The sequence below is a fragment of the Hirundo rustica genome, chromosome 15 (genome assembly GCF_015227805.2).
Source record: "Hirundo rustica isolate bHirRus1 chromosome 15, bHirRus1.pri.v3, whole genome shotgun sequence".
Classification (NCBI taxonomy): Eukaryota; Metazoa; Chordata; class Aves; order Passeriformes; family Hirundinidae; genus Hirundo; species Hirundo rustica.
In genome coordinates, this window is record NC_053464.1 from 11,350,899 (window position 1) to 11,378,189 (window position 27,291).

Genomic DNA, 27,291 nt, shown 5'->3' on the forward strand with positions numbered 1-27,291 from the left:
TGGAAACAAAGAGAATTTTAATTATAAAATAAAAATTAAAAAAACCCCACTCATCCCCAGACACCAAAGTGGTCTCTCCCCCTGCACAAATCTGCATGTTCTCTACCAAGACAGAGAGTGCAGACACTTCAAGTGCAAGGGCCATCACTCACTCCCTTCTGCTCTCCCAGCAGCTCTGCCTTCGTGGAGACACAAAAACCCCAAACAACAAACTGACAGCCGCTGCCCCAAGACCCCAGGAAGGAAGTGGTCCCCGTTTGGCACAATGTTCAGGAGATTTTTCTCCCACACAAATGGCATCTTAGGCAGCCAGATTGATCCTTGCCCCTTTCTGATCTTCAGTCAGCACCTTCTTCTTTTCCAGCACAGTCTGGCCTGCCACATCACCTCTTTGATCCTCCAGCACATGAGTTGCAATACACTGTTCTCACAGGGCTGTAATGCAGCTGATGAATCCATTAAATTAATTCCTCTGGAGGTGGAACTCCCAGAACCACATGTTCATATCATGGCCTCCATGTGCAGAATCTTCAAGGCCTCTGAGATCTGCGAGCTGGTGTCGATCTGGCCGTACATGCCCACCAGGAAGGCCCTGTGCAGCAACACTGCTGCGTGCTCTGGGAAAGGGAAAGGCACAGTGAGGACTGGCTCCATGTGCAAGAGCAATCCACCAACAACCACTGGATGAGCATTTGCAGCTGCATGAGAAATCTCTTCTTCCATAAGAACCTGGCACAATCCCCCCTCAAACAGCTCTGTGAGTTTGTGATCATGTGAGAGGTCACAACTCAGAGAAAACCGTAAGGGAGCAAATCTACTTCAAGGAAGCTCCCCGTGTCTCTATGACAAATCCCCCTTGTGAAGCTCAGCCCAAAGCTACTATTGGTATTGATGGCCTGGTCTAAGCAACAGCAATCCATGGCAACTTCCCAGGGGAGCTGTTCCCAGCACAGGACCCCAGCTTTGACCCCTGTGAGGCCAACCATGCCCCAAGGGTGGCCGATCTCCACTCACCTTGGCAAAGGAGGGTGTATTCAGGCAGGTTCCTCAGTGCTGTCTGCACCACCTCGAAGTCTCGGCTGCCCAGGCAGTACATGTAGGTGGGCAGGAAATCTGCAGCAATGCTGGGAGTGAAACATGATAGGGTCAGAACAGTCCAGATCAGCCAGCACAGCCTCAGTTCCAGTGGTGCTCACCTGGGGTTGTTCTGGATGGAGCGCAGAGCCAGGCTGAAGGCCAGGTTTCGGCAGGAATCCTCTGATGAACTCATCAGCTTCTGTAGGTTTGTCTGAAAGATGGACAAATGTGGATCAGGGGGCCATTCAGGGAGGACAAACTCCTCAGACTGGCATTACTCCCCCTCCACACCAATCCAGCCCAACACAAATCCAGCAGGTACTGGCTGACCCCAGAAATCCCTCTTTGTAAAACAGATTATCCTGGTTTTGAATACTTTAAAGTCCCCTTCTGTAATCTTATTTCATGTGGGACAGCTGAGTTTTCCCTGGTTTCCAGCTTATTCAACAGAGCTGTTCTGTTCTCTCCTCATCCTGAGAAGAGGACAGAGGTTTAATTCTTCCTCTGACATAAAGTAGATGATGGTTGAGCCAGCATGCAATGGAGGGAAATACTGTCTGCCCTCAGCAGGGCTAACTGAGGACACTTTTCTCCTAAGGTGCTGCAACAACCACCCAAAAAGCAGAGGAAAGGTAGTGCTTAAGCTGGCTGTGCAACAGACTCTAGTGAAAAGAATCTCTTCCTTCCAGTGGCAGTTTGAGACACCAATACTCACAGCAAAAAAGGCAAGAATTTCTGGCCTCCGTCTGGACATCTCATCGATGTCTGTCAGCACCTCCAGGATGTCTGGGAGAAGACACAGGTTGAAAAGGTGACTGAAATTCACTGATCCAGCAAAGAATCTTTTCTTTTTCCCCCCAAAACCAATCTCCCAAGCCATCAAGTTTTCCCACATGCACACAGAGGTAGTGTAATAAAGGCAGGTCTTCAGAAAGGAGGAGACCAGGGGTCAACACATCCCCTGGTCATGCAGAGGAAGGAGTGCAATGGGGTGAGAGGTTTCAGTTCCAGAACACCTTCTTCTCTAACTAAAGACTGCCACAGAGTGTCTCTTTAAAAAACAGGGTACAAGCAGGACATTCTTGTCCTATTCTGCCTTGGAAGGAAAAGTCACAACTTAGGTTTGAACACCCGACACCTGTAATTTTAGAAGACCTTTGGAGAAGATTATTGTTCCCATATGCCAGGTTAACACTGTTTTCTTTCATGAAGGCCATTTGGGGATTTCTAACAAATCCTGCTTCTCATCTGTTTGGTATTTCATTGCTATCAGCACTTCAAACTGCAGCACTCCTTGATTTACTCATGCTACCTCCTAAAATGCTTAAAGATCCTTGAAGAGCCCCAAAATAGAGGCCACTGAAACACTGCTGAGCTAAGTGATAACAGAATCATAGGAAGCCTCTGTCAGTGAATCACAGGTTATGGAGAAGTTAATCCAAAAATGGAACGACATCCTAACTGCTGGTGACTTCCAAACACAAGATAGAAACAGGAAACCAGGCTGCTGCTGGCAGATAAGTAACAAGGTTGACTAATGTCTGCATTTGCCCTGTGTCTTTGCACAGGTCTGCAGGTCCTCACTCACCCTCCACTGTTTGGCCTCTGGAGAGCCTCTTCATATATGGAGCCATTTCAGCCGGCGTGAGGGGGGTGAAGAGGGACACGCTGACCAGGGGGAGAGAGCCAGCAGCTGCTTCATCTGGGGGGAGAGAGAGAGAGCAGGGCACTCCTGACAGCCTGTGGACTGGCCAGCATTCCCTGCCAGTGCAGTGGTGTATCATGAGCCACCAGCAGTGCTGTGATAAAATTCCTGGCTCTCACACTGTCTCTAATCTCACTGCACCTCCTGTAACCTCCTCAGCTGACATGAGGAGGAAGCTTCACAAGCTCTTTCAATACTGAATAATTTTCCCATGCAAGCTGTGCAAGCTGTAAACAGTTGTACCCTTAGGGTCCCCCCCAACAGGTCAATCCTTCAGTGTGGATTAAAAGGGCAAAATCCACGACAAGGAAACTCACCCTTGTTAAGGGTTGTTCTTCTGCTCCAGTAGTGATACCACTGGCAGGAAAACAAATTAACCCATCCCAGATACTGGTTCCCAACTGCTGAGCACACAAATGCCATTCTCCACTCTAAACACTGAGCTGTTACAAGAACAAGAACAGTATATGCGCCACAAAAACACCTATTCTCCAAAACAGGCTGCAGCTTCACCAGCTGGAATAACTCATCTCCCACCCAGACTCACCATCCTTCTCTTCATCAGAGCCCCTGTCCAAGATGCCACTCTTACTAGGCAGACTCAGCCCAGCCAGGAGGGACTTCAGCATTGCTAGGTCACTGTTGTCTGATGACAGGTCACTGGGAAAAAGAGGTGGCATGTTTGGCTTTCAATAGCAGTAAGGACATAAGCACAGATACGTACACTGAAACAAAGAGCTTCTCAGAAGCAGAAACAAGATTTTTCCTTTCTTCATAACTGTAACTCAAATGCATTTTCCCCACATATCTGTGGGTGGGACCCTGCAGCCACTGCTCTGGGGAAAGATTCTCCAGCTGCCTCTCTGGAAAGGCTGCAGGGCACTGTAATACCTCAATATAACATTTAGGCCATTATGTGAGTTAAAGTCATTATGTGACTTCCTTGGGCTCAGTTTTCACCTATAAAGAAGAGAGATGCTGCTCATTTCAATGGTGACTTAAGGGAGCCAAGGGTGAAAAAGTGCCATATTAGCAGCTATTCTGTCACATCCTCTTGCTGTCTTCTGTCTGATTAGCTCCTGGCAATCTGACTGTGCACAGGCTAACAGGCATAAGGAAGCTTACTGGAGTGGATCCGAGTGCTTCTGCAAGAAGGAGACAGCTGCCTGGGCATTGCATGTGATGTACTTGTGGATAAACTGGACAAACTTGCTGATGAAGGCAGCCAGGTGCCGCGAGGACCTTCTGTAGTTCTGGGAAAGGATCAAGAAGGTGAGAGTTAACCAAAAAAAGCAGCAATGCACTGCCCCATCCTGCACCTCGGTACCAGGGATCAGTTTCTTATCTCCTGCCTCCTCTTCAAGCTCTCCAAGGTACTTAGTGCACTTTTTTGTTCACAGGCCTTTAGGAAGGCTTTCCCTTCAAACGAGAAGCACCAAGGTCGGCACCGTGTTACACGAGCTTCCCCATCTAGTGGCCAGCAGCAGGCACACGGAGGGAAGCAGGGATTTTCCTACCAGCAGCAGACGGATGAAGGAGAGCAGACAGTCCCAGAGTGCCGCCTGGTGCTCGTTCTGGAAGACCTGCGGCTGGAGCAGCTCCAGGATCCCCAGGACGTGGATGAAGAAGGTCAAATGGTTCTGCTGCCTGAACTCCTGGAAATTGAGGTGAACACGGCCGTGCAGCAGCGCTGCAATCATTGGCAAGTGCCTGAAACACCAGACAAGAAAATCTAGGCCTAGATCTTTCAAGAACACGTTGCGTCAGTTCCTGGAAGGCAAAAAAAATCTCTTATCCTCTCTCAGAGTTCTGGTCAAGATCACTATACTGATAGACTCAGGAAGCCCCATTTCCCACCCACATTCTGCTCCCCAGTCTCCAATTCCAAGATTATTTTCTGAGAGACACAAGGTGTTGCCTCATCATAAAAGATGTAACTTTGCTGCCTTTCCTCTTGGCTTCTGTATCTGAAGGTGAATTCTCTCACCACCGTTGTGACTGCTGCAAGTCTGTTCCCTTTCTAGGACAGTGGTGGATGCTTTTCAGTAAGCCCCAGCCACACACAGGGAAAGAGAGGTACCTAAGGAGGAGGATGGGATGAGCCACAGCCAGCTTCCTGCAGGCCATATTCGCATCCCACACGCGGCTTTCGGATGACTTGGAGTCGCTGGTGTCTGCGAGGAGGTTAATGAATCTGTGAACCAGGGCATCAAGCTGGAAGAAAAATAATGAGCAAACTGTTAAGAAGTTTAATGTACAAACCAGCCCCTGGCTCTCCAGCAGTGTTTCCCAATTCCTTTCCAGCTACACAGGGGGCGTTAACAGAAATTATTTTCAGGTAGAATCTGTGAGTAGATGCAGTGTTCCAGCTGGCATGGGATCTGAAGTCCACAGTCCCTACAGACATCAAAGCAGGATCAGATGCCTGCACACTTGTGCCTTACAGAAGCCTTTGGCACACAGAAGCTTGTGGAGCTTACATTATTTTATAGAAGGACACTGCTAAATAAACCATACCAGAACTCTCTGCTCTGGAGAGCGCAGGCAGGGATGGAGTAACAGAAAAGCAAAATAAAGAAACCAAAGTCACCCAGAAAGTTTTTGCCAGTTCTCACCCTCCAAACTGGGCCTCAAGGTAGCATCCACTCTGCATACCCAACTGGTAAGGGGCTTTCCTATGCCTCTAACTTTACCTTGCATGTGCTGCTGTCTCTGGCTCCTTCACTGGTAAAAAGCATCTCAGGCATAGGCACAAGGAGCTCAGGTAGTTGCAGGTATATCTGCAGCAGAAGGTCCTGGCAGCATTTCCCCACAGAGCTAAAGGAGGAAGGGAGAGGTCAGCCACTGGCTACTACATCAGTTCAACCAGCAAACATCCCAGACCCATCAGATTAGACACAGCCTTCCTGCATGTGGCTAACAGAGCATGTGAAAACACAGACATTAATTTCAACCAGTGTTTTTTAAGTCTTTCCTTCTTTTGAACAACTCAGATCATTCACCTTCTACAGAGATCCATCCACACTCTATGGAGATCCATCATGACGCCATTGGGAGTTAGAAAACTGCAGTTCCAAAGGGCATAGGACAAGAAAGCTCTGCTTACATCTCCAGTGCAGAGTTCCTGCATGTGGTACTCACGGTCAGTCCCATCCCAATCGGAAAAGAAGTCAGAACCACAACTATTCTGACTAACCAGCATGTTCTCTACACACCCGAAACCCCTGTAGATCCCTGACTAGGAGGCAGTAGAAAGCAACAGTTACTCAGAATCTTTCCTAATATCACCACAAGCAAGGCTGGAATTAGGTCAGTTCCTTTCACTGCCACAAAAACATCATCTTCCTGTTCTTTCCACAGTCCTAAAATAGCTGTAAGGAAACAATTTGGTCTCCATTCAGCTTTGAAAGCAAGTCAGAAGCAGGATGTATTACAAGCAGTGACTCAAGGGATGAGTAGACAAGAAATCCCATGTTAGGAACTAGTAATTAAAAATAACCCTTGCCTTAAAGAATGAAAGAAAAAAAAAAAAAACCCAAGCATGTCAAGAATTTCACTCTGAAGTCCTAAAAGCAAAAGAAACCTTAAATTTCACTTTTCAAGTCAGCTTCCTGGTCTGAGTACCACTTGAAACCACTTGCTATTTCCCCGAACCTCAGGGACGATAGTGTGCCCTTTTCATACAGGCTCTGGAACATGATACTCTTGATGAAGATATACTGGCAAGTCTCATCATTACCTGCCTGCCTGTGCCCCAGAACTACAATTCCAGCAGACAATGCTCCTCATTTGCAGCCTCACCTGCTTCCCCACTGCTGGATGCAGCTGGTCAAATATTCCGTTACTTTTTTTATGTTCTCAAGGTCTCCGTGAGAACAACTGAGCAACAGCGGCAGTCGAGACTGGATGAGCGTGCAGGAGGCCTCATCAGTGTTCTGGGGTCTGGTCTCTGCTTCAGCCAGGATCAGCTCCACCATGCTGATCAGTTCTGATGCTTTCAGGTGGAGCACAAATTCCTCACGGCGCTTCTGGAATGCAAGAGAATACCCCAAATGATTCCACAGCAAATCCCAACATCCTTAGTTCCTTCTACTCACACCTACCCTAACTGGAAGGGAACATCTTAGAACCAGACTAAAGAACAGTCCCAGATCTAGAGCTCTGAAAGCACCACAGCCCTAAATAAAACCTCTTTACCCCTCCTCTACTTCTTCATTTACTTCCATCTCAGCATGTGATGGGTCAGAAAGCATAATTCAGTCACCAAACCAAAGAAATTCTGTGGAGAAGAGACACAGCCTCCTTTTCTTTGTAAAATGGCAATTATCCCATGCTGGGTTTTAGCTTTTAGCCTTGTGCCTTTACCAGATATTGTGGCAATTGCTGCAGGGGAAATGCCAAGTGGGCAAACTTTATGTGTTCCTATCAGCTTTTTGGACTCTAAACTGCCACTGTAATATGTAACAGCAGAGCAGCTCAGTAACCAGCTGAGGTACAGGCAGCAAACTTGGCACACTGCACCTCAATCACTCCAGCCACCTCTTGGCCATGGAAAAATCAAGCTCTGTGAAAACATTGCCTCTCACTCCATCCAGATAGGAATCTTGAAAGAATTGAGCAAATACCTGAGGAGTTCTCTGGTCCCTTCCCTGCCAGATCCGAGGAATGTGAATGCAGGCCCACAAGAAATCCAAGGATGCAGTTGGGTCAAACCTGACAGAAGATAAAAGAAGACAGATTTACAATTAGAGTCAACACAATCCTCACGCAGCACACAAACACATGGAAGTATCACTAAACATGAGTGCTGTGAAGAAAGAAACATCTGCAAATGTAAAAATAGGATCTATTAAGTCACGAAAAAGGGGTTGGTTCTGTTCCCAGATTATGACTAAATAGTTGCTGCAATAAGCACAGCACAGGGTATAAAGCAGAACAAATGGCATTCAGCAAGTGTGGGGGTTACATGGAGCCTTGCACCAGGAGTTGGTCATCAACACAAACAGTTGGTATAATCAGACCAATGACCCTACTGTCCCTATCACAGCAGTTACCTTGACCTGAGAAACTAATGTAATTTTGAGCAAGAAATTAAGAATAAAGCAATAAACTGAAATGCTGTCAGTTTTAGAAGTATTGTTGTTATTAGGTGTTAGCATTTCCTGGTCCATAACTATAACAATACTACTACACTGGAAACTTCAGTATTTGAAAGCTGTGTATAGAAGCTGAGAGCTAGGGCTGCTGCAGAGATCAAAACTGGGATGCTGATGTCATGAAAGAGTTAGAGAAAGACTGGAAATGCAGTTTAGTTCAACCAAAAGATCCACTGGAGCCTGCCCGGGTACAGAGACAGCCCTCAGTTTGCTATCCAAGCCATCCTGCAAACCCTATGTTCATAAAGCTTATCAACAAGGGCAATGCAAGATGGATTACCCACAATTAGCACTTCCTGTTTAGAGCACAGACAAATCTTTATGTGCTGCTTCCACCAAAGAGTAGGAAATATTTATATCAAGATACACAAATCAGCAGGACTGAAATCTGCATCCTTCTCACAAGGTCTCCTTTTGGCTGACTTACATCTCCTGGCAGACACATCATGAACACGGCAGGTCTTGTTCTCTCTCAGACAGAGTTGCCCAGCTCAATCCCTCGGCTTGGCCTGACAAACAAGACTCACCTTTGCTCCCTGTTCCTGCCAAGCAGAAGCCTGATGCACTGGTGCAGCGTGGTCCAGCTGGACTGGTGAGTCAGAAGAGCCAAGAGGTACGGGCGGAAGGAGGGCACCTGGGACCCTGCCTGGAAGCACCGAAAGAGGAGGAGATGTAATGAACACATCCTGGTAGTGAGCTGGGTGTAGGAGATGCCATGTGTCCTGCAGAAGGATGACAATCCAGGAGAGCAGACAGCACAGACAGCAAGAGGATTTAGGGCAGCACTTTCTGACAGAACATGGCATCAGATGTGAAATTCAGTTTCAGCCTTAACTTTGGCATGGCACTTTGGGCAAGCTATTGATCTGTCTGCAAAAATACCAACGGAAACACAGCTGGCTGGGTTGTTATGGGGCCGTGTTGTGTCTGTAAAGCACTTTGAAGTCCTTAAAAGAACACAGCTGAGCAAATATAAAGATAAGAGGAAACATGAGCCCTGCCCTGAGAAATGTGAGCCTTGCACAGCCTGTACTGCTTTGGAACTCACACCCCTTGCCCAGTTTCGAGGGCTAGGTCAGTACCCCAGAAAGTTTCAGGACAGCAGCTCCTCTGCCCAACAGCTCTTACCTTGCTCCAGGAAAACAGAAGCTTCTGCTGTAGATCTGGGCAGCTGCTGATGACCTCTGGGTCCAACATCTCCAGCCAGTCATTGAGAAGTCCAGAGGCTGGCCCTGGCCAAGCTGATTCAGCACTGTGGACAAAGCAAGGCCAGTGTCACTGGTGACACCATGCACCCAGACCTACCTGGGAAGTCCCATCATTGCCTTGGCTCACCAGCAACTCTCCACCTCCTTCTTTACTGGTGTTTCTTCTTTGTCCTGGAGCAACAAGGAGCACACCACAGCAATTGGTTTCATTGCAGGACACCTGGCAGTGGTCTCAACAGTAGCTGAGAAGAGGACAGTCAGGAGCTCCTCCAGGTATGGAGAGTGGGTTTCAATCAGATCTTGAAGGACTAGCAGAGGGAGAAAGATGCCACTCATTAACTTCAGGACGTGGTGAAAGATATGGAACCTTGCAAGTATTACTCCTGAGAGCCAGGCTCAGTGAGGAAGAGGGAAAACATTTTTATTTGGGATAGTAAGCTTCTATTTCTCTTTCTGTTAACAGAAACCAACAGTTTTCTCAGAGACTTAATCCCAGCCCCAGATCACAGTTTATAAATCCACATACAGTGGCAGAAAAGAGGTGATACAAGATAGGGCCAGGCTTAGATCAGTTCACATTTTCTGATCCAGGGAGAAGGCAGATTCCCACAGCCTGCACAGTAAGCACTGCTTTGCTGGGCTGGAAGTTCAAGCTGCTGCTGCAAAGGAGAGAAGAAGGACATCCATACCTTTGCTGATAAGCTCTGGCTCCACATTACACTTCTCTCCTGATTTCAGGGTTGCAATGATGGCACAGACCGTGGAGCTGATCAAGTCAGGGTCACGACGGAAAGAAAGAGCTTCTGTGAGGTGCAAGAAGCCACCTCGAACTGTAACGAAATCACAGCACTGGCATCACAGGGACAAGCCAGCCCCCACATCAGACTTCCCTCCTACAGACTCCCCATGTGCCTCCAGGGCACAGCTACTCAAACATACAAACGCATATTCTACTGCCATTTATGGCCACCACAACCCCTGACAGCTCTCCTGCATGTTACAGGGACATGCAGCTAAGAAAAAGCCCTGTAACCACAAACCCATCTCCATGCCCAAGCTCTTGGTTAGACTCCAAGGGAGGGCACATGATAAACAACTCATGATATGACCTTGTTCCAGAGGCATTCCTGCATGCTCATCCACCAAACTACAGCTCATACAAAATTCCTGGCCTGAGAAATTATAAGTTTTCCCTGAGAGACCTGCTGTGCTTGGTGAGATGCTACCAGGTATCTGCAGCAAGCCCCCAGAGCTAAGGCACTTGTTCACAGCCTCAAAGAGTTTCTCCATCACAGTGTGCTGCTACTTTTGTAACTCCTTATGACACCTGTCTAAAAGGCTGCCCATGACACTTCCTGCTCCAGCTGCAGTTTTGTTTGTCTCTTTCTTGTCCCACTTTGTCCCCTCTGAGTCCCACAAGCTGCCCAGTGCTAGTACCATCACTGATCCTGTGCCTTGAGGAGTACTGCACAGCAAAAGCCTTCAGCTGAGCTCGCAGGGGACCATCTTCCACCGCGGGGTTCTCCAACCACTGCAGCATCTGCATGAGCACTTTGAAGAAGAGCGAGGAGAAGGCAGTGTCCTGTGGCATGGAGCGCTGGGAAGAAATGCATTACAGTGAGGGTGGTGAGGCGCTGGCAGAGGTTGCCCAGAGGTTCTGGACTCCCCATCCCTGGAAGATTCAAGGCCAGGTTGCATGGGCTTGGCACAGCCTGGTCTAGTGAAAGGTGCCTCACCCATGGAAAGGGAATTGGAGCTAGGTGATCTTTAAGGCCCCTTCCAACCCAAACCATTTTATGACTCTATGAATTAGACTTCTCAAACTGTCTCCAAATGCCCTGGCTTGCAAGACATTTCCAACACTACAGAATAGCACAGACTAGAGATCCCAAAACCAGCAGGGACCTACAGTTGTAAATCCAAAAAAGCGTTACCAGGCTAGATAAGGTACACTAATACTGCAGGTAATCTCAGCAGTGCTAGGCTAACGTGGTCAGCCTGCATCCAGATGCCCATGGCCGGGCAACCTGAGCACTGCAAAGTGTGCACACAGCAGAGCAGATGCACTGCAGATTTCCCGTTTCTCCCTCACCCCTCTTTGTGAATGCTCCCACAGAGATTTCCCGTTTCTCCCTCACCCCTCTTTACGAAAGGCTCCCAAAGCCACTCACGTGGTACTGGTAGAGCTGGCGCATGAGCGGGCAGGAGATGAAGTGGTGGCGGTGCATGGCCATGACCAGGGCGCCGCTGTGCGCCGAGTTGAGCAGCGCGGCCATGGCCTGCAGCAGCCGCGCCGTGACCCCGCTGGTTGTGACCCCGCTGTCCGTGGCCCCAGTGTCCTTGACCCCGCTGTCTGTGGTCCCGCTGGCCGTGGCCCCGCTGGCCGTGGCCCTGCTGGCCGGCACGGCCCCTTGGCGGATGTGAGCCAGCTCCTGCCCCATTGCCTGCTGCAGTGCCAGGGCCAGCGGCCGCAGGCTGGAGTTCTGCCACCGCGGGTCCGGGGTCAGTGGGAAAAGCTGTGGGGATACAACAGGGAGCACGTTTATGACAGACAGTGAAAGGATTGCTGGACCATGAACACCCTGAGGCAGAGGAGCCATTCGCCTTGGACAGTTATACTGACTGAACCTTCTGATACAGCTTTTTCTATATTCTAGTGCCTGGCACACGAACATAAGCAGCATCTCTGCAACCCTGACATGACTATCAGCATTGACACTGCAGGGGAATCTACTACCCAAACACCAACAACCGACTTGGCCAATTAATTCCCTGTAGGCTCCTTCTGCAGTCAGTGGAGGGAGGGAAGCTCTGTAAGCAGACAAGCCAGAGTACAAATGCTGTTTGCACACAGCTTTGCTGCCAGGGCCCTGTGAGCATTTCACAAATCCTACATCCACTGCTGAGAGGAAAGGCACTACACACAGAACAAACAAGGTGCAGAGACAGCAACATGCTAGTAGGTACTGACAGTACCAGGCATCATCAAAAGCTACATCACGTTCCAACTACAAGAAAAAATTCCTGCCAGTATCAGCTCCACCAGGCTGTAATGGCACAGCCTCATTGCATCAGGGCTTTCATATTTATTGCCTGCAAACACTGCAGGATAAGGAATCACAAGATGCAAGTATGAAAGAAATGGATTTTGTAAAGCTGCTGCAGGGAAGCAGCTACTCAGCTGGAGGTTGTAGCAGTACCTGCAGAAAGATGCCTGCCAGATCATCTTCTGGGCCCAGAACACGGACCTGGCTCAAGGCCCGGATCCGACTCTGACTTTGAGAGTTTTCAGGACTAGATTTTGACCTTGCGGTCTCAGCGCTGTCTGCAAGAGGAATGAAGGGAAAGAAAGGAAAATGCTGTTATGGTAGATAACATCTGGAGCCCCAACACCAGATCACCTTCAGCTTTACAGATTCTAACTACTGAAGAATTCAGCAGCTTTTCTCTTAATTCCAAGCAAGACCTACTTTTCCGTATGACTCAGAAAAACTCACTGTAATAAACTCCAAAAATATTGGAATTTTTCTCTTTGCTAGAAGCAAAAAACTCTAGCAAGAACTGGTGTCTAACTGTAGCTTGATGGTTTATTGCAACATGACTGCTTTTTAAGACACCTCTGCCTGTTTCTCTCAACAGCAACAAAGGAGGGAAGTTCAGAAGATGACTTTGGTATTTAGGCTATCCTGGGCAGTACCTCGACGGGCTGGTAAGGAGGCAGTAAGCAGGGAGTGGAAAGTTTGGCCTCCTGTTGCTCCTCTCTCGTGTTGAACCTCCACAAGATGAGCCATGTAATCTGAAAAAAGGAGGAAATAAGAGCACAGCATAATCTTACCCTCTTCAGTAAAACAGGACAGAATTGGCTGTTTGTACAGCTCCCACAAACAAGAGAATCTGCTGTTCCCACAGACTTTGTAAACATGATGCCTTGAAAACTCTGTTTCTTTTACAAAGTACCTTCCAAAGTACTTTTTGACTCTGTACATTCCAATCCAAAAAAATCCTCATCTATTTTGAGAAATACAGCCAGGGGCCACCCAGGTGTCTACAGTGACAACAAGCTGCCAAAGCAGCCTGTGCACAAAGTTTGCTGAACTAGCTTGGATTTTTCCAAGGAAGTCACTGGAGATACTCATGGAAACTGTTCAAGAAAAAGTTAAATGTCTAGTCAGCCTCATCTGTAGCTCTTACTCTTGTCCATGATGTTCTGCTCCAGCGTCTGTGGGTCATGAGATACTGCCTGATCCAGGTACTGCAGAAGTTTGCTCATGCTGGAAACTGGGATTCCAAAGGACTGAACAAAGAGAAGCAGCTGCTGTGGCTCCAGGTCCTGCAGGGCTGAAATAAACAAAACACTGAATCCTCAGACCTCTGAACTGCCCATGGAGGGTCACCTTTACTACCTGATCTTTATGCTTTTGTCTGGACCAACAGAAACATATTAATGACAAAGCTGCAGAGAGTCTAAAGCCAGAAGTCTGACAGCTGCCTACTATATTTTCTTTCCTCTGCAAATCATTGCTGCCTTATTGCATCTTCCAGTTAATTCACTCACTGGGTAATCTGATCTTCTGTTTAATTTTATTAGAACCTCAGTAATGCAATCATTCGTATTAAAAAATAACTTCCACCCTATCTCTTGATGGCTGCAGGCAGGAATTATTCAATAATTCAATCACTGGCTATAGACAGCTGTCATTTAATTAGTAAAATGAGATGAAAGCTCTGAATACCAAGAAGAAAGAGAGCACTGACAAGTGGTGTGAGGACCAGAGTAACCAGAGGTTTGGCTTTTACATCCTTCAGGCACAGCTTTCCACAGCACTGTGCCTGTTGCCTGGTGATTGAATAGTTTAATTCCATCTGAATTGTTGTAAAAGAGATGGGACCTCCATTCAGAGTCTCCCATTCCTTTAAAGTACACAGAAAGGGGAATATCCATTCAGACTCAGGCCCCTGCTTCAAAGGTAACAGTGACACGGCTCCATCCAAAGGCATCCAAGTAGGATGGCTGGGCACAGGGGAGCCTCTCCCTTTCCTTTCAGCAGGGTTTGAAACACCAACAAGCCTTGCACAGGCTCACCTGCATCAACGAGGCGTGGCACCTCGGAGCGGATCATCCGCAGCTTCAGCCAGTCGGGGAGCAGCAGAGCCTCCTCCGAGGTGTCGACCAGAAAAGCAGTAGGAAGGGGCTTCTTCTCCGGGAACCAGATATCCAGTAAGGTGTAAAAATCACCATCCCCTGCTTAAGAGTGGATAAAAAAAATATTTCCCACGTTCACAAGCACCTAGAACGCCCTGCCCTTTATCAAAACACCAGAACACACCATTGTTTTAATATTTCCTGCTGTCTGCAGAAGGCAAAAAAAAAATCAGCCTGCAAAATCCTTCACTCTCTGCAGCAATATTCTGATAAATCTTCCAGCTACAAACAAGTACTGCAAGGGTCAAGCCTGTGAGTAGAAGGATTAACACAAGCCTGACCTGTTAGGAGACAGCAGATAGAGAAAAGCCACCCTGTATGGACCATTACCCCCTAAAAAAATCTGAGCATACTTCACCAACCTTGAGGTGGCCCCAGTGTCAGGAGAATAACCATGGCATGGACCACAAGGATGTGCATGGTGGCTGTTTCCCCACTAGTCCAACGAAGGAACACCTGATCCTGGGACTCTGACTGGAAAAACGCAGGAAAAAACAGGATGAGCAAAGGTGGGGAGAGAAAGGAGAACATGAGAATGGACAAATTTAGTCAGATCATAGTACCCAGTATCTCCAACACTGTCCACAAAAGACACTTGGGGAAAAGTTAAAAAGGCTTTTTACACATAGGCTTGGCTCTGATACCACGTCACGATCTGATTGTTTTCAGATCAGGGAATTCTTGCGCTGGACTTGTTTTATTCAAATTGAGTAACCCATAAAGGGCTTCTGTTTGTTCACCTGCCCAGTCTGTGTGACCTGCTGGGGCAAGGCAGGAGGCACTCACCCAGCTGTACACCTCCTCGCCCTCCTTGCTCTGCCGCATGCGCTTGATGTAGCGGGAGAAGATGGAGAGCAGAGCCACGAGCACTGCATCCGACTCAGCACTGTAGGAGAGCTTGGAGAACAGGTGGGACATGATGGTGGAGCGCTCCACGATCAGTCGGGCGACATCCTGCAGGGAAAAAAACATCCAGGAGGGCTTTAGCGCAAAACACAGCCAGGTCCCGCTGTTTCACTGCATCAAGTTCTCCAGTTCCCATCATCAGCCCAGCACATACCACTCTGGAGATCAGCTTGTGGAGATGAGCAGAACTGACACAGGAGGGAAAAGGCCACTGCCCTGCATGCATCTTACAGTGCCCCAGTGGAGCACAGATGTGTTCTGAAGCACCCCATTACAAAGTAAGTATTTGTATACTCCCCAAAACTCATCTTGGTGGTACAGCAATGCCTACCACTGTCCTGGGACGAGCCACGTGTCCCCTACACAATCCCTCCTCTCACCAGAGCAAGGTCGTTGTGCTGTCCCTGCTCCTCCACCGGGGCGTGCTGGGAGAGGTACACCAGGTAAGCACTGATGGTCTGGGGATCGGTCTCCATGTGGATGGCCTAGAATGAGAATTCCTTTCATTAGAAAGCAGGATTTAATGAAAACAAGCACCAGCATAAGCAAAATTCTTCTGCAAGCACATAACCCCATCAATATCACAGCCAGATCCAGTTTGTTTAGATCTGTTTCAGCACTAGTAGAAAAAGAACAAGCTGCTTCCACCCACCTGCTGCAAGGCCAGAGCTGTTGTGGCTCTCACACTGTCAAAGAGTGGCAGCCTCGGGAGGTCCCTCAGCAGCCACTGATATCCCTGCAGCAGCTCGGAATCGCCGGAGTCTTCTTCCATGGGGTGATCCTTCTCCTCCCCATCACGCATTCCTCCCTCCGACAGCACCAAGGACAGGCCCTGCACGAGTCACACACATACAGCTGTTGCATATGAAGCCACAGCTGGACTGCTAGTTTCATACAAGTGAATATAACAGAAACATGCTTCAAACACCACAGAACGATCCAAATGCAGCGCACAACAGGACTCAAGATAACCTAGGGCTCTGCCCTGGGCTTCAGACAGACCCTAGTGAAGATGATTCTCATCCTGCTCACCTTCATGGCCAGGACCCGGGAAGCCACCTGGGAGGAACTCAGGCGCCGCAGGAAGTAGTCAAGCACCTCGCAGGTTGTCTGTTCATCTGCTTTGGGTCCCAACAGCAAGTCTTGCAAGCGTCCAAGCAACTGCCTTTGTTTCTGTTGTCTCTGTGGAGTGATAAGTTGGTCTGTCCAGTGAAATCAAATCTGGGATGCACAGAAAGTAGGTAACAGAAGGGATCCCCAGGAGACTGCTCACCTGGCGTTTCTTGGCACGCTGGTCCTTACTCTCACCCTCCTCTTCTTCTTCACCTGAGGTTGATTCATCAGCAGCATCATGAAGCAGGAACTCACAAAGACACTGCACGGGCAGGACGTCCAAGGAGCCCTCGCTGGACTGAACCAGGTCTGCCAGCCATGGCATTGACTGTGATGAGGCCTGGGAAGGATGAGAGCAACAAGATCAGCAGAACACAGATGCAGCACACCGATCATTTAATTCCTGAGCAGCAAAGCACCTTGCCCTGAATCTCACTTAGCTTCCTTTTGCCCCTCACCCTGCTCCAGTTTCAGAGGTGAGGGATCCAGTCCCAGCACAGCCCACCTGTCTTTGAATGATGTTGAGAAGAAAGTCAGGATGGCGACTGCGACACAGGAGGTGGCCCAAGCGAAGCGACTGGTTCAGGCTTTTCACCTGCTCCAGGACATGTGGCGGAGGTCTGCGAGGGGGGCCCCTGTCACAGAAACAGCGAGTTAGCCACAGCCTGACAGACTTTCACTCTGATGTGATGAGGATCAGTCAGCTCTGTAGTGCAGGAGGGGTTTATAGGAAGGTGGCAGGCAGGTTGGAACCAGATGATCTTCCAACCAAAACCATTCTATGATTCTGTGATCCCATGGGCTACCACACCACTGGGTTCTTCCTCCCCACATCAACCACCCTGTGGGGGAGCAGGATTTCCTGACAAGTGTTGTTAACTAGGACTTCATGAAGATACCAGAATGAAGGTGGCTACTTACTGAGGGTCCAGACTTGTCAGCTGGGACAACAAGAGGCTGCTGCTTTCTGTAATTGTCTGTTTTGTGGATGCAGCTGCCAGATGACCCTCAAATGCAAGAATCTCCTGTTTTTCTCTCTGAGAGATTTGAAGTTCACGATTAATCATCTCTGTGCGTGTCTCCTCATCCGTCAAGGTACATTGAGGATAGGAATAATTACTGAGAAAATAAGTTTTAAAAAAGGAAATGGTTACCTTGGTCTATTCAAAATTCATGAACCACAGTCAGAAAGAACACAGGACCTCGGCTCTGATGGGCAATGTAGAAAAAAACAAGTAATTTCTCAGTGGAGCCAGGAGACTGAGACCTTCTCAGCAATGTACAGCAGTCATCCCCCTCCCCCTTTTTCTCAGCTTTATTCCCCTGCTTATAATATTTTTGTCAAGGGAAGGCACTTTTCCCACTCCAACTGCAGTGCTGATGCCAGTTTATTTTACACAAGTCCCACTGGAAAGGAAGGAGTCGCATGGCACAAACTAAATTCAGAAATGTGTGTTTACAGTGGTCTGTTTGATAATACGTAGGGATTTAACCATACTAACTTGGTCATGACCATTTCCATGAGCATCTTCAGAGAGGGATACTCTTCCCATGCAGCCAGACCTGCAGCAGAGAAGAACAATAAGAAATACAGGGAAAAAACCAGAGTCTTTACATATACTCTAACACATTCCAAGCTGGGGAGACATAAACTTACTTGAGAACAGCTCATAGCACCCGAAGCACAAACAAGGCAATTCCAGCCACATGCTGGTCCAAATCCCACCCCCATACATTTTTCACCCACAGAGGATACACAGTTATTTCACTGCAGTTACCTCACCAACCCAGCACAGGCCTTGCACACAAGCAACCAGACTTCTGCAGAAAGCACCTTGGCCAATTTTTGCAGCAGACCTGGTATCCTGAGAAACGTTCATACTCACCAATGTTTTCAGGATTGAACGCAGCCACTACAAGCAGGAGAGGCCAGGCTTTCCAGTAGAGTGTAGAAATAGCTAGATTGGGAGGCTGGTACCTGCAAAAGCCATCAATAGAGGTAAGTGGTCAAGTTTGGCTCCTTAAGCTCATCTCAAGTTTGCTTTTCTCCTTAATCATATATTGTTTAGATTCAGTCATGCCAGTTTAGTGCTTTTACCAATGAACAGACACATGCACACAAAAATCCTTTCAGGAGGGACAGCAGGATTCAGCTGAAGATTTCTAGGGCAGAAAGGTCAGTGCTTGCAGACCAAAGTACAGTCTATGACTCAGGTCTTGATTGCTCTAGAGAAATACCCACCTGAACATGACCCTGTAAATTTTGCTATTACAAATTTTAACAGAGAAAAGCATCTTAAAATCTGTGAGCTGGGAATGTTAGTCACAAGGTGAAAGTGAGCTAGATCACAACAGGATTATCTACGTGATAAGTCTTACCCTGGGGGTAGCTGGATATTCTCTGGATGGTGATAAGTGCACAGATTTAAGACTGCATCGATCAGCTGGATTCTTTCTACCCTCAGGACCTCAACATCTGGAGGAGAAGAAAAGACTGAACAAGTTATTGACCTGACTACCTGCCTGAAAGTCCTCCAAGCACCACAGTATAAAACAAATTTTACTTCAAGCAAGTATGTTATTGTGGGCTTGCTCTCATGATATTACAGAAACAACAAAAAAACAACATTTAAAGAGTAACAACACTTAAAAAATCCTATAAGTCAATATATAAGGATATGGAGCTTTTCAGCAGCAATCTGGTTTAGATTCTTAAGGGTACTTTTTTTTCTCTTAAGGGTACATTTTCCCCCGAATGCATCCAATATGATACTTGTAACTGTTTCAGAGCTTGGATACACTCCTTCAGGTAAGCAACAAATCTGATCAGAACTTCTGGGGCTCAGAGGAACTAAAAATGCATTTCAACTTTGTTGCAAGTTTTCAAACTCACTCTAATTCTGAGTCTTCCAGTATATAAAATGGTGCAGGATTTAAAATCCTATGAGAGGCTGGACATATTTTGAGAGGATACTGAACAGCAAAGTCTAGATCCTTCCCCAAGCACTCAGCAGTTCAAGATCACTCTTTGCCATTAACGAGTCAGCACTAAAAGCATGTAAGATTTAGATTCAAACTCTGACAACACCCTCAATTCTGCCACAAACACATACAGCTCAGCTGAATGGACATATTTCCCAGCAATGCAGGAATTTAGACAAATGCTAAATGAATTCATAAAAGGGGTAAGAGTAAAGATTGCTTTTGTAACTGCTGTTCTCTAAGTGCCTCAATAATGGACTTGAGAAGAGCACACAATTGGTTAATTAATTTAACTTCCAACCCTTCCATTTTTGCATAGCCTATAAATTTCATTTTACAGTATGTACAAAGGACTAAATTGAATTTAAAAACGCTGACTCAAAACTCTGGGTGGTTGTTCACAGTCCTTCATTCGCCACACAACCAGTAATTTCCCAAACACTCCATGATACAAAATTAGTAACAGAGAGAAACAGTAAGAGAAAATAAGAAGCTTCTCCAGTGAGAAAGCAACAGCAGTACATGTCTGGCTTTGAGCCAAACACTTAGCCATCATGACTAAAATATGCTTTAAGTGATGTAAAGGCTCTTTGGTAGGTGGTAGGAGCTGTCTCAGCCCTGGGTGGCAATAGGAGGACGTGGAGACAGAAGCAAGCACTTGCTGGTGGGAGCTCTGTGCAGCCTCACCATCTGCTTGCACAGCTGCAGCCCTCTTCACCAAGTGGTCGGCGAGCTCCATGGCATCGGCGGGGCCCAGGGGCAGGTCCCGCGACAATCCGATCACGAGGATGCGCATCAGGGTGTCCTCCAGGATGGGCACCTCGGAGCACAGGCGAAGGAAGAAGCTGCAGGAGACACCAGACAACAGTCACACTTCTTTGGACAGCAGCATGAAAGCCCCACAGACCCTAACGCTCATCCAAGCAGAAGATACTTCACAGCTTAGTTTACATCACTTTTCCTGATCTCCAGCTCCAAATGCAACTATTTGAAACAAATTATCTGAGTGTCACTTGCATTGCCTTGTACCTCTCCGGTTCAGCCTCCTCGAGTCTGAGCTCCCCAAGTTACCCCAGTCACCCACGCACTGCGGGGCTGCCCTCCTTACAACTACAGCCTCAAGATACAGAACAGCTTGGCACAGGGAACAGCAAAGAAGGAGGAAGAGGAACAGATGGAGAGTGGAACAACACCCCCCAGTTTTACGGCAGTGTAACAGATGAAGAAAATCTGAGCGCAGTTCCAAGCCTCTCCAACACAGAGCTATCTAAGGATCACCAGAAAACAGCCATTCCTCTGCCTCCAGCTGGAGCAGCTCCCACCCTCACCCGCCACGGGAGGGGCACACACTCACTTGCGGTCACTCTCAGGGGGCCAGTTGTCCCATTTGTAGTAGGTTTCTGGCTGTTCTGTGAAGAGCACCTTGTGGAGGCTGGAGAGATGAAGAGGACAGTAAACACCATCTGTGAGGCTCAAGAACACGTACAACAGCCCAGTCTCCCCCAAATCCTGCTAAAGCTTCCCATCCTACACATGAAGGAGCCCTTTCAGATGTGAGTGTAGCAACAATAATGTGTGTAGCAACAATAACATGATTCAGAACAGGGAGGACTATACAATATGGGCTCTGGGTTTTTGCACTTTCCTGCTCACTATTAATTCTGGCTTGAACTGCCTCAGTAATGCCTTGTGTCAAGACCCCAGGATACCATCTGTCCTTCAGAAGACAGAACTATCTGTGGAGCCCTCAGCCACAGAGCCTTAAAAAGGATGTCAAACAAAAACAAAAACAAACAAAAAAACAAAACAAGGAGTCCAGAGGGAATTTGTTTGGGCAGATAGCTAAAAATCCCCTACTGAGTGGACCCAAATAATATAAATCAGAAATATTTTCCATTATCATATGTTTCTGGTGCAAGGAAGGAATTTCAGAGACCCAGCCTGAACCCTGCTAAAACTGTTTCTGCTCCTTGTCTGAAAATGGGAGAGAAATCTAACCAAACTTTAGTGTTTTTCACAATATATCACTGTGTTGGGGAAGGGACTGTTTATGCACAGGCATGACCAGGCTGACTCTCACCAGTGCACATAGTCCTTTGGAGCCAGCTTGCTGATAGACGGAACAACTGTATGCAGCCACCAGACAGCATCACGTTGGATAGCAGCAATTTGGTTCTGGAAAGAGCGCAGCACTTCCAGGTCTGAAAAACAGTCAGGTCACAAAATACACACGTGGGCCCCATCAGAAGTGTGGTGGTTTCAAGACACTGATCAGGACTCTGAGGCATCAACAGTAAATCATAGAATCACAGAATGGTTTGGGTTGGAAGGAACCTTAAAGATCATCTTGTTCCAATTCCTGCACCACAGGCAGGGACACCTTCCACTAAAGAACTAGGGAACCAGAGGAGTGCATGAGAAAGGCTTGAGCCCCCCAGCTTTGTTTGCTTTCTGACACATGCTGCAGCAAAACCCCCAACACAAAGCACAGGTGGATTAGTTTTGTGAGAAGGCATGTGGGCAGTCACGTCAGTGCCACACCAAAGGCCTCTATTCCCAGCCCCTTAATCCTTGCAGCTGCCCCTGAGGTCCCTCCACCCACAGCTCCTTTTCCCCAGCCTCTCAGCCACTGCTTCCACAGATACAATAAGCACCCAGCCATGCAAACGCCACAGCTCCTATCTCTGTCAGTCCCAGGGTGACAGCAGACTCCCAACCCTAGCTGATGTTCTCCCAACATCAGGGCAGATATCTACCAAGATGCCCATCCTTAGAGAGAACCTAGGTTCTTCTGCTTACTCTTTTTCTCTCCTTTGTCCCAAGCAATTCCAGCCTCCTTCACCTGGGCTGTGATGCCAAGCATCATGGAGACAGCCAGCAGGTCGGTTATGTGGATGACAAACCGCTCCTTAAAATAGAAAAGGAAAGGAAAAAAAAAAAAAAAAAAAAAAAAAAAGGAAGGTGAATAGCAAAACCCAGAGCTGCCTTCTGGAAATGTTTTGTCATCAAAAATGATGAACGTGGATGTTTGGAAATGAGATATGGGAGTGCTCCTATGAGACACACAAACAGTGACTCACTCAGACACCAAGGAGCAAAAGAAAGAATGGCCAAGAAAACAGACACAGAAGAGCTCAGTGCATCACTGGCACATGCAGCAGCACAAGGGTCAAAAATGGTACCTTAAATTCCATCTCTGCATAGAGAGCCTCCTTCCGCTCCTGCATGAGACCCAGACAGAAGGCCTGGAAGTTGATCTCGTGCTTTGTCTGCTTGATGATCTCCCTCAGCAGAGCCCGCGAAGCTCGCAGGTAATCGTCCTTGGTGGTCAACAGGTCCTGGAACACCATTGCCAGGTACTGGGGCCACAAAGAGAGAAAACTTTCAGTGCACTGTAATGGGTCTGCATCCACAAAATGAAGAGACACAAGGAAACCATGCTGGAAACAAAACACCTGTCCTTCAGACCCCTGGGGAGCTGTAATAATGTTTCTTTCATGAAAGTGCATTATCAACCAGAATGTGGGAGTTAGAAAATGACCGTTTATGTTTATTCCTACCAAGAACAATTATATAATTTCAAAACAGTATGATACAGATCAGACAGCTGTCTGTGAAAAGGTTCATCTGAGCCACAAAACAACTAAATCTGTCAGGTCAACTAAATCAGCCATCCAAGACATTGCACCCACCTTTGGAGCTTGCTCTGAGCTGTGCTGAAGCACAGTATACAGGATCTGCATGTTGTTGGGATTTCTTGCATTTGATAGTTCATTGAAAATCACAAACTTAATGGTGGTGCCCAGGTTATCCCTGTGTGCATTCAGCAGCTCTCTGCAAGGGAAGACCAAGGATACTGCAGCTGGACACATTCTTTTCATTTCTCCTTGAAGTATTTAGCACACAAAAGTGAAAAGGATGGAACAGCACATATCAAAGGACAATATTAAAAGACTACTGAAAGATTTCTAGGACAATGAAATGCATTTAGATGAACACAAGACACTCCATGCCCCAAGCTGGCGTTTAAAACCATTGTGCAGAGACACTGAGACTGTCAAGTCCCTGGGCACAGCTCCCACAGTGCTTTCTCTTCCTGCCACTCCACTCACCTGACACACAGCATGTAGTGGTTGAGGAGGACTTTTGGCTTGAGGCGGATTTTGATCAGGTTGGAGATAACTTCCATGTCCTCTGAGCTGTGGGTGTTACAGTTCATACAGACGGACATCAGCAAGTCCTGAGCTGGCTTGGTCAGCTGCAGAGAAAGAGCAGAAAGGATCCAGCCACCCACCGTTACAGACCAGAAATGTAACTGGCCTGCAGTACGCAGCCCTCCTGGCTGGATTCCAGGCCAGGGCTGTGCTTCAACAGCTCCTCTCCTTACCTTTGGATTCTGCAGCCACATCTCCAGCCTCTGCACAGCCATCTGACGCACCTCTTTGTAGCCACAGGTTGCCGTCAGCAGCCGGAGGAGGTTCCTGGAGACGTTGTCCATGGGCTGGCGCCGGTTGAGCTGGTCCCGAAGCATGTCCAGGACATATTCCTCCACACTCTCTGCAAGGTCTTCATACCTGGGCCACACAAACTGAACTTTACTCATTTCCACAAAAGCCAGCCCAGAGATCAGCACTCTTTCCTGTTTGTGGTATGACTTGCAAACCAAGAAAATCAGCTCTTTCCTCCCGGATCCAGTTTTATCTGACGCTCAACGTCCCCCAGCAGGTGCCACAGGAGCACAGAGAAGGAGCTTCCTGCCACAGCTCTGCAGGGTGGGTGAGCACAGACACATCTGCCACACAGCTGTGTTAGGAGAGGAAGAGGCACTGTACCTGGGCATCAGCTGGCCCGCCTGCTCCGGGCTCATTTTCTCCTCTGCAATCAGCAGCTCACTCTGGCTGTCCTCCTCTTCTGTCATGGAAGGGTGTGGGCTACTCCCTAAGAGAGACCAGGACACAGGACACTCTGTGAGAGGGCTCTTCTCCCTAGAGAGGGATCACTCGACACAGCACACTCCATGAGACAACTCCACTCTCTAGAAACCAATTCTTTGTGCTCTGGTTTGTTCAGCTTCTTGCAGGGATCCCTTCCAGAAAGACCACAGCCTCTCAAACTGCATCCCATACAGGCCCATTTTTCACTACCCTCAAACATCCCCTGGACAGGAAAGAGCACCAGAAAGAAGAAAAGCAATGCCTGTAACTCAAAGCCTGGCCTATGTGACTCCATCCAGTACCAAACTATTCTCACAAGTCAATAAGCAGTGCAGGTTTCATCCTCTCCCAAACTTTTGTTCCTGGTTCCCAAACATCTTCTTACCAGCACTAAGGTCCCCTCCACTACGTCCAACTTCTCCATGCAAGAGCATGGTCTTAGGAGGCATCTTTGTGTTAAAAGCTGTCTGGATGTTATCCACAAATGTCTTGCAGTGAGGGCTGTCCACCCAGATGCGCTCCCCAAGGGAGTCCTCAATGTACACCTGCAGAAGGGAACAGTCCATTTTCATGGGGTTAATTACAGGAGTTTTTGTGAGTTTTTACAGATTTAAATCCATAAAAAATATACAGAGTAGGAAACTAGCATAACCAGTGGATGGATGAAAACCAGATCATACAAGAGCAAAAATACACACCATCACATCCCAAGCTCTACTGGGCACATTCTCAAAAAAGACTTTACAACAACTTCTACCATCAAAATATAGAAGCTGGTCAGCTCAGCCTTTTTAAGTTAATGGGTTGTTTAAATAGCCACCCCCTTCCCTACAGCTGTAATAAACCTTAAGCTGCTCTCCTACTCCAGCAGATCAACATTTCCCAACCCAGTCTGCCCACCACTGCCTCGGTCCAGCAGAAGCCCCCTCAGTTGACCCACCTTGACAAAGATCTCTGGCCAGTTCTCATCCTCTTCATAAGCTGCCATGAGAAGGTTGCACGCCAAGACAGACACAAGGCTATTCCCTTTGGCTTTGAAATTGATGGAGGCATCTCTTCGGAGTAGGCTGCACAGTGCCTGGAATAACATCCACAAAAAATAAAATAATAAACAAGCCGTCTATTGAGAAAGCATGCAGAGAAGCTGCAGAAAGAGAAATACAAATTACAGCAGCTGGCCACAGGGCTCTGGTATTTACAAAGCCATGCAGATCACGTTCTGGCTTGAGAGAAAGTGCGACTCTGCTCACAGTTTGGCAGGAATGATCAGTAACTTTGTGAGTCCTCACCTCGATAACCCCTTCAGTAGCAAATATGTTGGGTTTGATTTTTGCCAGGTACATTAGGCTCAGGTACAGAGTGGTGTCAGGTTTGGCTCTGTTCATCTTCAGCTGCTTCACAGCTCCACACAGCACCCCCTCAATACGGTCATCGTTGCCTTCTGCCTCTGCTGCCTCAATCTCATCCAGCAGCACCGTGGGGACAACTGCAACCACCAACACACAGGCATCAGCACCTACCCTCATGCCAAATAACCACCCTGAGGTGCTTCAGGACCAGTCACAACGGACAGCAAAGCACAGAACATCTCGCTTTTAGCCCCTGCAATAGCTTTTCCCTACTCAATTGCCATTAGAAGTTCTGTTTCACAACTGATAATGCCCCTTCATTGTTTTCCCATGCTAGCACACTCCTCTACAAATGTATCCAACATCAGAAATGGAATGACAACTCAAAGGCAACATCCAGACCCAGAGTTTGCTAAAGAAGTTTGCGACTAAAATACCAAAATTCAGACTTTGAGATTTCCTCAAGGACGTATTTCACATACGGCTACTGAACAGCTGTCAGACAGAATGAACACAACCCAACGCCAACAGAAGAGAAAACCTTGACTTCAGCCCTATATCCAGGGAAGGAAACCCTCGACGATAGCACGTAATTACTGTGCGAGCGCCAAGCAAGACTCCTGGGATGAGACTCCGGAGAAAGGAGAAGTTTCCTTTCTCTGAGGTTCCTGTGTGATGGCAGGTGCGGCAGCGAGACCTCACCTTCGATGGGGATGACAGACGGCTCCTTGATGGAGGGCGAGATGGCTCTTTTCTCCGCCACGGCCGCCTCTGCCAGGCGCCCCAGGGCGCTGAGGGGCGGCGTGGAGGAGAGCTTGGGGCGCTTGGTGAGGCCGGGCAGCCCCGCCGGGCCGGCCAAGGCTGCGGCCGCGTCCCGCTTGCGCTCCGAGGGCAGCCCGGGCGGCGCCGGCTTCAGCAGCGTGACGGCGGCCTTGCCCTCGCCGCTCTGCCCCTTGGAGCCCAGCGCGATGAAGTCTCCGGGAGGAGGGTGCGCTGCGAGGGGAGACACAGCGACAGTGAGCGACAGCCACAGCGACGCGAGCGACACCGAGCCGCAGCGCCCGCAGCACCCCCCGCCGCCCGGCCCCGCGGGACTCACCGGAGGGCTTGGGCACGGCGCTGGGCCGCCGCACGGCCGCCGCCTTCGGCCGGTTCATGGCGCCGCCGAGCACCGGCCCAGGGACGGACCGAGCGACACCCGCGACGGACGGACAGAGGCCGGGCACCGAGAGCCGGCAGCGACCGACGGCCGCGGCCACACGGAAGCGGAACCGCGGCGGCGGCACCGCCCGCCCCGTCCGGCCCCGCTGCGCAGCGCCGTCTGGCGGCGGGAGGGGGGACCGCACCCCCGGCGGGGCTCCGGGGTCAGGGACGGGCTGGGATTGCCGCAAGATGTGGGATACGCAAACATCTCCTAAAGAGGGGATGCTCTTTGATGTTTGATCCGCCTCGTCTTCCAGGCAATTAGCAGCAGGACAAGAGGATATAGTGTCAAGCAGCACCGGGGGATGTTAAGTCAGACGTCAGGAGGATTTTCCTCGCGGAAAGGGGGATTACATTTAGGAATGGGCTGTCCAGGGTGGTGATGGAGTTCAAGAAGTCACTGGACGTGGCACTCAGTGCCATGGTGTATTTGAAAAAGTGATTAGTCCGAGGCT

At 48.5% G+C, this 27,291-nt stretch overlaps 1 protein-coding gene across 2 annotated transcripts; it reads right to left on the minus strand.

Annotated features, from left to right (window-relative positions):
• Positions 1-26,808, minus strand: INTS1 (integrator complex subunit 1). 2 transcript variants are annotated; one of them, XM_058422605.1, is made up of 47 exons: positions 26,733-26,808; positions 26,336-26,626; positions 25,574-25,770; positions 25,225-25,362; positions 24,670-24,829; positions 24,183-24,288; positions 23,738-23,924; positions 23,463-23,608; positions 23,043-23,184; positions 22,533-22,709; positions 22,150-22,258; positions 21,431-21,551; positions 20,705-20,782; positions 20,038-20,195; positions 18,748-18,844; positions 18,255-18,346; positions 17,871-17,931; positions 17,290-17,487; positions 16,874-17,003; positions 16,529-16,708; positions 16,288-16,437; positions 15,908-16,087; positions 15,636-15,740; positions 15,136-15,303; positions 14,712-14,823; positions 14,230-14,388; positions 13,338-13,484; positions 12,844-12,942; positions 12,347-12,471; positions 11,318-11,662; positions 10,584-10,743; positions 9,836-9,976; positions 9,274-9,454; positions 9,067-9,190; positions 8,466-8,584; positions 7,408-7,495; positions 6,584-6,810; positions 5,476-5,599; positions 4,863-4,996; positions 4,300-4,492; positions 3,908-4,035; positions 3,330-3,442; positions 2,666-2,779; positions 1,793-1,863; positions 1,197-1,288; positions 1,015-1,124; positions 1-617 (listed from the first exon to the last, which is right to left on the minus strand). In XM_058422605.1, exons 1-47 carry the CDS (start codon positions 26,788-26,790, stop codon positions 502-504), a joined length of 6,651 nt encoding a protein of 2,216 aa, XP_058278588.1. In that variant the 5' UTR covers positions 26,791-26,808; the 3' UTR covers positions 1-501. The 2 variants fall into 2 exon arrangements, with proteins under 2 accessions (XP_058278588.1, XP_039935374.2); XM_040079440.2 differs by having other exon boundaries at positions 14,230-14,391.
• Positions 26,809-27,291: the final 483 nt, after the last annotated feature.